The sequence below is a fragment of the Halictus rubicundus genome, chromosome 18 (genome assembly GCF_050948215.1).
Source record: "Halictus rubicundus isolate RS-2024b chromosome 18, iyHalRubi1_principal, whole genome shotgun sequence".
NCBI lineage: Eukaryota > Metazoa > Arthropoda > Insecta > Hymenoptera > Halictidae > Halictus > Halictus rubicundus.
The window spans coordinates 6395432-6411119 of NC_135166.1; the positions used below are offsets into that span (position 1 = coordinate 6395432).

A 15688-nucleotide genomic window follows, 5' to 3' on the forward strand; every position below is an offset into this window, starting at 1 on the left:
CCGGTGATAATTAGACGAGCAAAGCCGGCGAGAAATCTGGATAAAATTGTTGACGAAACTTCGACCGCGCCGGTGCACAAAGCAAACAGTTGAAGCGCGATGAATGATGGGGGAAAAGGGAAAAGGGGAAAACGGAGCCACGGGGGCCGAACCGGTGGCCGACGAGTGACCGACATGCCGGCCCCGAGTACGTAAACTTTGTTCCTGACAAAAAGCCCCGGTTTATATAGGATGGGAACAACAACCGGGTGCCGGGGAAAAAGTATTCAACGGGAACAAGCGTCGCGACGACCGCCCGTCGAGAACGGCGACCGCTGTCGCCGCCACAGGCATCGCTACCAACCATGACAACGACCATATTTTTCAAAGTGTCCCGGCTTCGTATCCGGGGATACCTTTGCGAGAGCTACGGGGCGGCTACCTACGCGGGCCTCGGTGTGTATATTGCCGCCGTGATAAAGGAGACCTATCCGTTTTTGCCGAACCAGCCTGTGGAAATAAGCTTTTTCGAACGCCGTTGCTTTTCCTCTTCCCTTCTTTTCCCACCCCTTCTTTGTCTCGCTTTTCCTTTCGTTGCGTCGCGTTCTACGAGCACGACCGATTATTTTCCTCATCGACGATCGGAAACGTGTCGCGATTTAACCCTCTGCACGCTTACGTCATTCGTGACTCGTAGCGGCGCGGATAAGCTCAATACGTGCAATTTTATTCCGATACAAGACCACGCTTTTTATCCCGAAATAGGAAAATCGCTATCCCCTTTTTTTCTTCTTCGTTCGAAATACGGCGAAAGCCGGTCCCCAGCCATCGCCTTATATCGAAGGAGAACTGTAGCGAAACAACGGCGTGGGTCAGAAATGACTCCGGCATAGGCCTAGCAGGAGTCCGAGGGTTAAGGGCGGATTCTCATCTAATCCAAGAAAATCGACTAATATTTAAAGTTTTTTTTTTGTAGAAAACTATTAAGCTATAGAAGTTTCTAATTTTTTCGGTACAAAGATGCATCCAAAAACTAGTACAACAAATTTCGTATTGGTCTTTTTATCACTGTTATGTCAAGTTGTATACAGTTGTTGCTATTCTCTTCGGCAGTACAACCACTATTGCATAATAAAGTTTTTCTAAAAGTTATAATACAAAAACTACCTTTCGTATTATTCTACATTATGTCTCGTTCCGCAACATTGTCTAACCGATTCGCAGATTAATTAAGAAACTGAAACGCAGATTTCTCCGTCGAAATAATTCGTCGAAAAGATTCGGTCTGGTCCAGGTAATGTACAAAGGATTCGGAGTTGGTTATTCGCGAGGGTTTCATTGCGAAAACATCTATTTATTAGAGTGCGCAATTGTGTATGCGCATAGCTAACAATATATCTCGACTTTGCGAGGACTCGTTCTCGTCTTTGTACAAATGGGCGACTGTGTGTCGAAACGATAAGGGTGCCGCCTATATTAAAAGCAATTTTAGATGCGCTCCTTGAAAACCGTCCTATAGAGGACTCGATCTTTTACGAGAGGGCGAGAGAGAGAGAGAGAGAGGGGGGGGGTGAGGAGAGAGAGGACAGAGTCAAGCACCGCATAAACTTTTTAATCATATTTTTATGAATCTAATTTTTCTTTAGCACATCGTTCCGCTCGCCCGTTGTACTTGACCTTTATAGTATTCCAAAAATATACAGCTGCTTTATGTTCGTTTCGCGCGAGCGCGCGATCTCTCTCCGCGGAGTTTTACTCGGGACTCGAAAGGTACGTCATTTCAGCGCGTTTGTCCTCGCATAGAAACACCCTTTTACGATTCCACGGAACCCTGTGAATCACCCACGGGAATTCAAGGTTTTATAGACCTTTTGCTACACAAGCGAAGCCGCTTGGACCAGAAAATTACGTGCCGCCCTGTGTATTTCCACATTCAAATGGAATCTTTAGCGGAAACGATTCGGCACCCGTCCCGTGTAACCAGTGGCCCGGTGACCATGAACGCTTTGATATCTCGACATTGATGACAATCAGCGTTCCTCAACTTCGCTCACCGCTGTTGGGTCGTTCGAGAGAAAACTGCTTAGATCGAGCTTGCGAAACAATGGGATCACTGCGTTGTGACCGAAAAGTTTGATCTTCGGACTTCTGTAGCTTCGTGTCAAAATGGATTACGATGTTTCAACTGCGTTCATCTCGAAGACGGAAGTTTCTACTTTCGCACCCTTGAAATGACAGTAGCCTCAATTAAAAGACTTGCTTTTGTGATAAAAGGAAACGAGGATCTGTAGTTGACTTCCTTTGTTTGAAATTTTGTAAATTGGAACGACTCTACGAGCTTCGTGTAACAATGGATTATAATGTTCTGTCTGTACTCATTTTAAAGACTGAAGTCTCAACTTCCACGCCCTTGAAAGCCCTAAAAGAAAAACATTTGTACTTCAAGACTATCCGTTTATACCATAAAGAAGCCATATATTCAATAGTTACTCTAAAAAATTCTTAAAAATTATTCGTTTCCATTGTCGTTACACAAGGAGGTTAAACTTCACCATGGCAACCCAGAGATTTTTAACTTTTTTTTACATAATCCTGTAGATTTTGACTAGATAATGCCGAAAAGTCCAAGTTTTAACGTTAGGAATTCACTGGTTCAAAAGTTATGCGTGTGTAAGGTACTCGCCATCGCGCGTAGGTCTTTAAAAAAAAGTTAAAAATTTCTGGGTTGCCAAGGTGAAGTTAAGCCCGCGAGGAGCCCCCCTTAAAGTATAACCAAAAAATCGAGTTAGGCTGGTTTCACTCACTTGAAGCTTCCGTGTATTCGCAACTGTTTGGCGCAACACGTCGAGCGCCGAGTGATGCATGAACGAGAGAAGCCTAATTGATCTGTTGCATGGTCTGTTTCAGGGCGGTGGTGACGGCGGTGTCCTGGCATCCTCAAGGCACCTATCTGGCATCGGTGGACCGAGCAAAAACGGTGACGGTGTGGGGCGATCATGTTTGATAGGATGAGTGATCCCGAAACGGACGATTGTTTCGCGCGCGGAGGTCGACGCGTTCTTTTGTGCCGGGGTGGACGTTTACGGAGCTGAAGCAAAAACTCGGAGAGAGAGAGAGAGGGAAAGAGAGAAATAAAGTAATACAAAAAAAAAGAAGCAGGGAAACACATTCGCAGGAGTACGACGCCACAAAGGACAGGCCGACGCAGGATAATGAAAATCAGTGGCTGTTCGGGGCTCCGTCGGTTTGCGAAAGACACCGTGTCGTGGATTCGAACACGGTAGGGGTCTATTGTACATAAAACCACGCCGTTCTCTCCCCTAAAGGCTGTCGGGAACTCCTTTCACGTGGGGCGACCACCCCTCCTACCAACCCCCGCGCACCCGCGAAATTCAACAAACTTGTGGTTTAGTTACTTTTATTTTTGAGATTCACCGTATAGAAGATCGTTCCACTGGTAAGAGACTGTTCCCGCGTTCCAATCGTCTGTGCCGGGAGACCGATCGTCCCTGTTTCGCCCGGAAAATAACGAAAATATACGAAACGTTTTTTTACGCGCCACTTCGTTCGGTTTTTTGTCAAATGCACCGTTCTTTCTACATATTTCTGTCAATCCTCGCGTGCCGTTCGAGCGACCGTTGCAATTCTAGTCTCGATGCTCAATCGGTCTCGAAATCAAATGCAAACCCTGCACCGAAACTGCATAGAGGGTAACTGCATCCGTGGAATCCCTAAAAACGAACAATTTATTTAACCCTTTGCACGCGAAGCTACTTCGATCGCAGGATTCCAACGTTTTATCCGATCTAGAATAATGTTCGTTGCGCGTAATCTTTTTCGTTTTGTCGATAGGATGTTCAACGTATAATTATTATTAAATTTACTAAACCCCTTCTCGTATAATAACGAGTCAGACTCGTGGTGAGGATTTCAAGAAGACCTCGGGAGGACTATTTTTATAACTATACAGGATGGTCAGAAATTGGCGGTACAATCGGAAAGGGTATATAAAAAAATAAGTGGAAAATGTAGAATAACATTTTTTTATATGAAGGCTTTGTTTTCGAGAAAATGGAATCTGAAAATCCGATGAACGCGCATGCTATTGAAGCGGGAATCGTTTGACGCGTCTGATCATGACCGGACGATTCTACTTCTTACAAATGCTATGCACGCGAACTTGGCGGATTTTCAAGGTCAATTTTCTCGAAAACAAAGCGTCATATGAGAAAATTTGATTCTATATTTTCTACTTATTTTTTTCACGTAGAATCACCTGCTTTCCGTTTGTACCGCCAGTTATTGACCACCCTGTATAATTAATGATCTTTTTATAGCATTCACCGTTTCATTTGCCAATCCTTTGAAACATTGAAGGCACTTCTCGTAAACAGTCAATTTTTCTATTATTCCTGATGTAGAAATTGTTTTACACTACATCATAGTTATTTTTATTAGTGGAGGGAGGACTCAGGAGAGTCAGTTTTGTGCAAAGGGTTAAAATTGAATCAAACTACTTGAATATTGTTTGTCGAGATGGCGAGACCAAAAACAGTTCGATCAAACTAAAAAAAAAAAAAACGTATAAAATTCTAACCAAGCTATTCTTCAAAATTTTCATTCGAACATGCTAATGTTTGGATACGGGATGCTCTATGGTATAAGAAGCATTACTAGGTTGTAACATACGCAATTTGTTGATACTAGATTAATTGTTATATTTCTACGAGGAAAAGTATAGCTAGAAATTAAGGTTTCGAATGAATCCGAGCAGTGTAAGAGGGATCAAACAAAGTACTCGTTGAACAAAGTTCCCCTTCCTCTATGGTTCGATGTACGTTTGCAACAAACGACAGGACGCGCACAATATTATTATTCATAATTTCTCTTGTAGATTAAACCCCGAAAAAGTCTTTGTTTCCGCGAGGCTACGAATTGATTTCGTCGACGCGGACGATCAAAGCAACCGCGCGATGTCGAGTCTACTCGTTCGTCGTAAGTCTGATAGAAATAAAATGGAAGTAGGTGTACTGATTAAGCGAAGAACCACAATAACAATAATAATAATACCGAGTGAATTGCATTGTACAAGGTTTGTTTGGTTCAGTGTACCGTGTAACCTGTTACATTATGCTGAACGTCGTTTTCGGTGTATGCTAATTAGACTGCGGATTTCTCAGCGAAATCAAAATTGTCCGCGCCTGTCGCGAGAACACAAAAATTACTCAGGGATGTCTTACCTCTCTAACGCATTATATACCGGCGACATAAACAAGTCCGCCCCCTTCCCCCAGTGACGTAATCTAATAATTTTGCTTGAGACTATTATGTAATAGAAGATTTGTAAAGCTTCCTTTCGGAATTGCACCATCATTGAAAATTCTATCAATAGGCTTCCGGTAGTTTCAGTGTTTAGAATTTGAGTGTTTACTCTATATATGTCCCAAATGCCTAGCCGATAAAAGTCCTAGAACTATCCCCACTGCCGCGGGGTATGCCCCATGATGGGCAATGAACCGAGGCCTTTACAGAATCGCTATTCTTTTGTGCGGTCGGCGTGGATCAAAGAATAGTATCTCCTGTCCGATACATGTCCCCAGCTAGACCCGTGTTTTGGACATATATCGAGCAAATTCTGTACTCTTATATTCCTTTAGTCTTTAGTATGGAATATAAAAATTGTCTCCAACAATTAGAAGAGAGGGGACCTAATAATTAATTTCTTCCATTAATAATTTTAATGGATTCTAAATAGCGTACTAGTAATACTAAATTCATCTGATGTCTGTTCTATTTTGTGTTTCGCCTACGCATATTTGCCATACTTGCAGCAAATCCGCAATCTAATGACAAGATACGTTACAATGAGCTGTTTCATGTTAGGCAATCATCAGTGTGCGCTACACTGCCAGTGTTTGTTAACAACGCCGAGCGAATCGGTTCTTGCAAAATCTCAAACTCCTCCCTGCAGAGTCCATTCGGGAGAAGCTGGACGAAGCGTGAGTCAATTTTTTAAGGTGAATAATAATCTTTCAAAAAATTTTTAAATAGACTCAGAAATAGATTGGAAAGGTATACATTTAAATTATTTAACGTCTCCACTGAAACTGTTCGTCTTATCTAGATCATAACCACTGACAACTTTAATGCGTTCGTTTCAAAAACGACTGTAGTTGAAGCGAATTTTACTTTCTCCCGTGCTTTCTTTTAGCTTCACCAAAAGTAATAAACTTAATAGTCCGTACAAGAAGCTGGCCGAACGCTATAAACATTCAGAGCGGTCAGAAAAGCGTAAAACCATACGTTCAACTATCATTTACGATTTAGAGAACCGTGATATCCTCGATTTCAATCGTTTCTCCAATACATCACGCAGTTAATCTTATCTTAGCACCTTAAGCTGTTTTGCTATTAATTCGTGCAGTAAAATTCGCCATCAGTAAGCTCGGAATTAAACACCGGAAGCGTATAAAAACTTCAGAGTAGCCGTGGATTTGATTGTACCTTTGTCGCGGATCTTTATTCGAGATTAAAATTTTCTATGTTTGGAAGTGGAAGATTTCCTTTTTTTGATCATTTTATCAATGAAAAAATCCTCAACCCGCGAACTCCAAGAATTATGAAATTTTAGGGACACGTAGGGGTGAGATCATCCCTTGAAAATTTAAATTAAATCGACCTTTACTATTTTTTGATTTTGTTTTCTAATTTTATAAAGAATTGATGAATAATTTACCAGGCGATAGCCCTCGTTAAAAAGCACAACTTTTGTCGGAAAAATTGTCTCCTATCCCCTATAGTTTGCAAGTTATTACGCAAAATTGAAAGATAAAAAATAAAGTATTTTCAAGGGTCGATATCAAGCTTTAACACTAGGTTTACGGAGCACTAAAAGTGACTATTTTACATTACTTTATAAAAATAACAAGAACATGCTGCTCAAATTTTTAGCCACTTTTTTTTAATAACATATACCTAAGAAAATAAATTTTTAAAATAATTCCTCATAGATGTATCTTTAGAGTCTTAATAATTGTAAATTAGAAATACCAGAACCCGTCATTTGACGAGTCCCGTAAACCTAGTGTTAAAGTGAGTTTGGACGGCAAACAAAAATCGCATAATGTAAGCCTACATATGCACTAGATATCTCCAAAGTTTCATAATTTTTTGAATTTCCGGATTCGAGATCATTCTTCGTAAGTCAAAAAATTCAATGCTGTCATGAAAAGACTGCGAATTTTATTCATTCATAACAAAAATGAATAAACGAAATTGAAAAGGATGGACATGTTTCAAGGATTGGAAAATGCCCTTGTATTGGGTTCGGCTTTCTAAAACGATTAAACAAAGAAATAAATTTCTATATAGCCTGCAATATTGATACAGACAAATTATTAATTCGCATAAAAATCCGCAGTCTAGTCATAAATATACAGTCTCAGTCAGTAAGAAATACTACATAAAATAACACGGATTCTGTTGGTTGTATCGAAAAACTTTTTATTGCATTTTGTAGCATTTTAAGGGACGCTCCGAACGAGTACAGTTTGACTTTTGCATATCTCATTTTTTCTGAGATATCAAAATAACCGTTTCAAGGTCAACTCAAGGTCATCATATTATGGGTCGATACCATGCGACAACATGGTGTTACGGTTGATATCTCGGAGAAGATGAGGTATAAAAAAATAAAGTTGTACTTACTCGACGCGATCTTTAAAATTCTGTACAATCCATTGAAAAGTGTTTTGATACAGCCAACGGATACTGAGTTATTTTAATTAGTAGTTCCCGCTGACCGAGCCTGCAAATAATTCTCCGTCTTACGCTTCTACGATTAAAAATTAGAAAAACAAAGAAGCACAGGTGAAGGAGCAAAACGTGCTGCGTTTCGGGTGTTTATTCAGTCGGAAAAACGCTCTGTCCAGCATTCCCCGATTTCTCCTTGAAAATTGGATTTCCAGAAGCTCGTTGTTACCAGTTTGGAGTTTTGCAGGTATCGTTTCGCCGTGTTCACCGTGAAATTCGAACGACGGTGTGTACACTGCGTTCCGGCGGCGGCTTACGTCGACCATTGTAATCGAATACTCTTTCTTCGACCGTACCTTTTCCGTGTGTTACTCGCGCTTTAATAGTTTACCAGTTCTCGAACCTGAAAAACAGTTCGCCACACCGCCGTACAGCACAATAATTAACAAAGCGACTGCTAATCTGGACCAGTGATGGGCGGAGCGTCGAATGCTTTTGTAATCAGAACATGTGTATCGAATACGTAAACCGATTGACTAATATCTTGCCATTTTGTACTCGATCTTGTTATGGAAATGCTTCTGTTATTTTTATCTATTACGAATTAAAAGTAAATCCGCCCCCCAAACTTACGAATATGATTTTCGGATTTGGCGGAAATTACAAGCTCCCATGGTATTAGTAGAAAACTTTCTTACCAGCACACTGAATTCTGTTTATTAGTGAGAAGATGAACATTTCAACCATAGAGCTTTGAATTTTGAGCTCTTAAATACAAATTACAGAAATATTTCTCGCTCCATAATATGATCGAATAACAAATACCAAAGTATTTGTCAACTAATTTATACATTCAACACAAGTATTTTAATAACTAGACTGCATATATTATATAAACGAAGAACAAGTTCAATTTATCAAAAAATATGGTAAGAACAGAATAGAGGTGTCTGGTAGTGTTCGTTACGATACATGCTTTCTGGCATTTGAAAAACGTATAAGTACAGTGAATTCTCGATATATGTCAACAACACGGGTCTTGCCAGCGTCGTGTATCGTCCACGAGAATACCCGAGCCGTGTTATGTTTACACTTCCTACGGGGCATACCCCACGATAGTGGGGATAATCCCGCGACATTTATCATCCAGGTCTGCGCGACATATATCGAGAAATCACTGTCCTATGAACGCATAAAGATCTGCAGTCTAGCGATGACATTGAATCCACTATCTAAACACATTTCGCATTCGAAAACAACAAATGAATTGAAAATTGACATTTGTCATTCGAATATTTTTGAAAATGCTCTTGGCCCGTCGCTGGATCTCGACGTCTAGAGGTAAGATCGAAAATGGTTCTAAAACGTGATCCACACGGGGATTCGCCGGCAGCGATCGCCAGCGACATACAAACGAAAGAAAAAAAAAACGGAAATATGCCAATTTATATAGCTTTTCATATTTTTGATACTTACTTAAGTTAATCCGTTAATTCGGATACTCTGCACGCATTCACGATACTGGATACGGTCCGACTGTCGACGATGGATTTCGTTTAGTTTGATTGGCTCGCGCACGAGCGAACCGTCAAAGTCTCGTTTCGCGAAAGTTCGTTGATCGTTCGTTGTAAACTGTTAACATGAAGTAATCCGTTGATGTAACTCGGTTCTAAACTGTATGTGGTAATGGTGTACGTGTACGGGATCGTCGCGATTAACATTTGTTTATCATAGAGGGAACGATAACGCTGTAACGAATGATATTGTTAACAATGTAAGTTTTGTAAGTGTTCGAGCGCAGGATTCAAATACGGATTCTATAATTTTCGTCGTGATTGTCCGCAATCAATTTCTACGATGTTCAATCGGTTCCTGAAGAAACGCGTCGAGGCACGATCTCGAACAATAATACAGAAAAGCTTTCTGATTATTATTCGTTCGGTCTCGTTGTTCCGTTTGGTATACGTTGTTATTGGCGTATTAATGAAGAAGGTTTATTGTTTGCGTCCAATTTACGTAATTACTTTAACATTGTGCACGTCGCACAATTATAATCTTGCATTATTCTAACCTTAATATTCATTTCAACAGGAACGTTGTATACACTGTTCGCACATGTAAATATGTATTAAACGTTTCCTTCTTGTATTTTTTAAAATATTATGTGCATTCAATTAATTCCCCCACCATTCCCGCGCGTTAAATAAAGTTTAGGAATTCATGTTTAGCACTTTGAGTACCACAATATGAAAGTGCAGTAAAGTCTTGATCTAAGACCAATTCTCGGGTCCGTGCTGTGACATAGATCGTGTAGGGCTACTATTTTCTTGTGACAGCGTCTACCGCGCCGAACGTAAAAAAGGACAGCGCACTACATACCGTCAATTGAACCACTAAATACAGTTCAAGTTATATCGTCTTTAGCCTCATATTAATAAAAAAATGTCGCGAATAAGTTGGTGAAAATCCCATAAAACTATAATAAAAAATAAATAAGTTTTAAAAAAGTTTCGTGGCTCCTCGCAGGGTATGCTCCTCAGTTGGGATAGGCGAACTGACTAAGATCGTGTAGCTCCGTTCGGCTTAGATCAAGACTTCACAATATTTGTTTAGATTTAAAAATAAATTTTTGCGCTAATGCATACTGTGTACCATAGCGCGATAAGTTTAATTTAACGTTTAAATATTTTATTTCAGTAAATAAACTATTTTAATTGTATTAAACTTTCGAGGTTGATTATCAGTCAAACTGTTAATATATATTTTAATACAATCTCGATTGTCCAAATTTGTGATATCTAAATTTTCTATTATCCGAACATGTTACATGCAAACAGTTAATTCTTAAAATATTCACGTACAGCACAGTGTATTGTATAAATTAATAATGGTTTAGCATAGTAACAACGTAATTGTTTTATTAGTCGAACATACAGATTCTCTTGATTAGTTTGAATAATCGATGTTCCACTGAATTATACGATATTATAGAATAATATAGAAACTATTGTCACATCGCGGTTCACCGGAGCAGATCAATTATTTCAATGGCAGTAATAATTTGCTTCTAATCTTCTGTCATATTTTTGCAAACGCCGAATACATTTGCAATCTGGTGTGCGTGCTGAGGTACGTCGGAAGTTTGCGCTGAAAGTTCCCACGATCCAATTATTTCGCTTTGCTTTAATGGAAACACGGTACGTATAGAAACCTAGAAACATTCTATGCATGTTTTTCATTTTTATGGAATCCTTTTTCAACCTGGCATTGTCGTAGCAGGCAAAAAGTTTCTTTGTTGCGGCCGAAGGACACGCTTCCACAGAACAGGTTGTTATTCGAAGATTTTTCTGGGCAACTTGCAAAGATCTGAGAACGCCGCGAACCGTCTCTCTTAAAAATCCCGAATACACCATCCCCGTTCCGAGAATGTCTCGATTCACCATGAAGCGAAAGGCTGTTTCATAGTAAAGAAACAAACCACGCTGTACTTTATCTTTTGTTCCCCTTTCCGCGAGTTTCCAAAGCAAACAACAAACATTCTAAATAAGTCATCGTCTAAAATCGACATTTTCCCCGAGCCGTTCACTGCCTGTCGAATATTCTTTACAACCGTGAGCGTTTCGAGACATTTTTCGTTCTGCGTAAAACCGCCATTGTCAAAAAATCCCCTGTAGAAATATATTTTACATTTTTATTACAAAACACTCAACCATTCTTACATTAAATAAATTACTACTGCTCTGCAATCAACTTGAAATCGAAATAAAGGCGATTAATGGTTCCATTAGTTCCTAAACAAAATAAATAGTTCTAACCAAAGGGTCCATTAGTTCCTAAATAAAATAAATAGTTCTAACCAAAGGTTCCATTAGTTCCTAAATAAAATTAATATTTCTGATCAATGGTTCTACTAGTTCCTAAACAAAGAAACAGTTCTGAAGAAAGGTTCCACTAGTTCCTACACAAAATAAATTGTTCTAATCAAAGGGTCCATTAGTTCCTAAATAAAATAAATAGTTCTAACCAAAGGTTCCACTAGTTCCTAAATAAAATAAATAGTTCTAGCCAAAGGTTCCATTAGTTCCTAAATAAAATAAATAGTTCTAACCAAAGGTTCCACTAGTTCCTAAATAAAATAAATAGTTCTAACCAAAGGTTCCATTAGTTCCTAAATAAAATTAATATTTCTGATCAATGGTTCCACTAGTTCCTAAACAAAGAAACAGTTCTGAACAAATGTTCCATTACTTCCTGAATAAAATAAATATTTCTGACGAAAGGTTCCATTAGTTCCTAAATAAAATAAATATTTGTGATCAAAGGTTCCATTAGTTCCTAAATCAAATAAATAGTTCTAATCAATTTGACCCAAAACCGAACCTTCGCTTTCAACTGTAATTTTTCCTGTTCAAATATATAAACTAATTGAACGCCAAAAGTTTGTGTACGTTGCTCGCGAGTTAAAAATTATTTTCCAGAATGAAATCATCAAACGTGGTCCAATTTATTTCTGAAACTATGAATTTCCCAATTTCCAGAACACTGTATATGATATTACAAGTTCCTGTCAACCTAACTGTATCACCAAGAGATAATTTATTTTAGCAGAACTTGAATTGATTAATAGCACACAATTGGTCGATTGTTTGCCGTTTCCGTAATATTCGGAGGGAAACGCGATCACAGCGACACGTAGAACACACACGGATCCATTAAACAATCTACATTAGAATAGCACGCATCAATGAACCGTTCACAGCTGCCACAATAACGATCTGACAATTATATGTGACGTCGGAAAACATATCCACCCGTGTACAATTGTTTCGTTCACTATTAACAACACCGTCTACGTGTACGTGTATGTACATACAACGTCCAGCCCTGTTCCCGTTATTCGACATCTGATTGCTAGTTGACACACAACAACAGTTTTATTTGCAGGAAAAATCAATTCCGTACGGTTGACGGTGCAATTCTACCGTTCACGGCTACCAAACAAGACGACTTGTTAACTGTTGCGTCGGTTGTGCCAGCTTATACATACGGCTCAAGTAATGTCGCAGTATCTAACTTCGATACTAACACCATCTAGACGGCGCTGATTACCTTCGCTTAATGCGAATGGTAAACAACGCTTGCGCAAGATGCTAACTCAAACTTGAACGCTTGAATACCCTTGATTTCTTTAATGGTATCGAGAAACGTCACAACATTCAAATTTAATGGTCGACTTATAATAATTAATATTTTTGCTTTAACTTTTAACACGTATAACATTTGAACCAATGATCTCCTGGGATTAAAATTTGGATTTTCGGCATTTTTCCGCCAAAATCTACAGGACTGCATAAAAAATAGTTTAAAATTTCTGGTTTCCTGAGACAAAGTTTATCCAATTTAATAGCAAGCATTCATACTCAGAGGTTGAAAATAAAGTACTTCTTTACGCCTTTCTCAAACAAGGGAATTTCCAGATTTGTTTACAAGGGTGAATTTATCATAAAAATTGACGAATTAATCCTAAAATAAATGGCTGACGATCATGCTTTAACAAAGTTTAGACAAAATAAAGCCACTCACCGTCATCACAGGATTAAAACTTGGAGAAAGAACACGCTGAAGCGAACCACAGCCAAACTTCATCGGATTCATACTCACATACTCATGATACAGGGCGGTGTACAAAATTCGTCGCATCTCCTGAACGAAGACAGACGGATCATATGTTTACCCGAACTTTTCTCATTGTTTAAAGCCGCACAATGACCTCCGGAAGTGAGTCGCGCGGTGTTCTGCAACAACACACGCGTGTATAAATTCTCTCGAACAGCAAACCTCGATACACGACGGCGATACACACGGTGATAGTGTGTTGCCTCCTTTTTCTGTAGTCGCGCACGCTTATAATATATCGGGCATAGTGAGGCATAATAAGTCCAAGCAACACAGAGAGTTGCCTCCTCGCTGGCCGTATACGTACATGTATCCAGGGATCCCCCTCGCAGTATTCGACTACATATAGCCGCGGCGTGTATCTGACAGTACCTAATGTGCTTTCAAAAGCGCTCATTAGTCACTGAAATGCGGTCGCGAAGTGACAACTCGCACGTGGAATATTATACGGTCGAAGAACTTCCGTTATGCCGTATCGCGCGAGCGTTGCACATCCTCTTCGCGCATGCACCGCGCTCGCGTCTCTCTGTTTCTAACTTTCGCATTATACGCCCTTTGTCCGCGATTCGACAGTTTCGACAGTTTCGCAATGGAACGTGAGAATGCGGCGAAGCGGCCAGGGAACCCGCTTGCAAACGACGTTAAAGTTCGATCGAACGGCCGCATCTGGGCCACCGAAATTTTTCTCTTTCGTGCACGTCGACCGCCGTATCCTGCAGGCCACGCCACCCTTGCCGGTACACGTGTGCAACCTTGTGTACCACCCCCGCACGGCCACACGTGCGCTACACCCCCGCGGTTTGCCGGATAAACATTCCGATCAATTATTAGGGGGAACCCATAAGTCAAATTATTTTGAAATCTAAAACAAACTTTGTAGTAAATTCGGGTTTTTATTTCTTAATTTATTATATAATCTCCATCATTATCAAGGACAGTTTGCCATCTTTCCTGCAAATTTTCAATCCCCCTCTTATAGAAATCCAGGGTTCGTGAAGCAAAATATGACTGAAGGTGCCTCCTTACATCTTCTACAAAAGTGAATGTATTATTTCTTAAATAATGCTCCAAATATCTGAAAAGATGATAGTCAGAGGGTTAGAGAAAGGATTGCTTTTAGTACCTATGATGATTAGGCATTTCTTACTCCTCACGGTTATCACTACAAGGTCTATAACTATCGGACATTCTATTAAATGGTTACAGGCTAGCGTGTCTGTGCATGGCGAGCCCTTTCTACTTGCTGTGTATACTAGTGTACGCGCTCGACAAATTGTAATTATAATCTTCTATGTAATATACGAATTTTATTCGTCGTAAAGTAAACGACAATTGTATCTTAATCAATTATATATTTGCCATTGTTTGCAATAACAAATTGTAAGTGAATTCCCTCAGGATCAAAATAAAAGTACATTCATTTAGGAGGTAGGTTTTATGAATGACAATATATGAAATAATACTTGATGAAGATAATGAAAATAAATAAAAGTAAATAGTACTTGAACAATGTCACTTGATATGTTTGACAAGCGATGGTCCACGTTTCATGCGTTTGAGTGTCCAAAAACGGTGCACGTTATAGAGTGTGATAACCACATTATTTGTAGCATGACTCTAATAATGTTTACAGTAGAGTTAATGATAAAATTTATTTTGTACGAATTGCACACAAAATATTTTTTACGTTTTTACAGTTGACGGAGATAGGCGACTACGTTTAGGTGAATAATTCTGTCCAACTCTTTTTCATAATTGCTTTAAGATTGCTAAGCCAATTATTTCAAACTTATCAATTTTACAATTGGTCGGAGACGGTTTTGCAGAAACCAGAATTTGAAATCAACGAACCCCGTTTCCGCTCCGCAATTTAGACACTGTATCGGAGAAACACAAAGAAAAAGGAACGCAGAAAAGGTGCGCAAAAAAATCAGCTGGCAAATGTTTGGTTACAGAGAATCGTATATCTAGAAACGTATCGTGATAACCGGATGCGCCTCCCTTCTGTGTCCGCCATGCGATAAATTGTGTAAATATTATTCGGGTTTCGAGGAGATAAATATCGTTGCACTCTTCCCGGAAACTACGTGTTTTCAGAATACGAAAGAACTAAACACCGCAAAATCTTTTTATTGCAACGGAGTTGTTACTACAAAAGAAAAATCGCCCGTGGGTGACGCGATGAATTTTTCATCGAAATGTTTACACAAAAGTTGTTCCCTATGCGTATTCAAAGTGATTTTGAACCAGCACAAATAAAACTGACGAACGTTTCGTTGTG

The 15688-nt window shown here is 39.4% G+C and overlaps 1 protein-coding gene across 1 annotated transcript in view; it reads left to right on the forward strand.

Annotated features, from left to right (window-relative positions):
- LOC143362983 (autophagy-related protein 16-1-like) overlaps nucleotides 1-4067 on the forward strand; it is a 54766-nt gene extending 50699 nt beyond the window's left edge. The window contains exon 5 of the mRNA XM_076803552.1: nucleotides 2887-4067. Coding sequence (XP_076659667.1) covers nucleotides 2887-2983 — 97 coding nt within the window. The 3' untranslated portion in view covers nucleotides 2984-4067. The remainder of the gene's footprint in view (nucleotides 1-2886) is intronic.
- Nucleotides 4068-15688: the final 11621 nt, after the last annotated feature.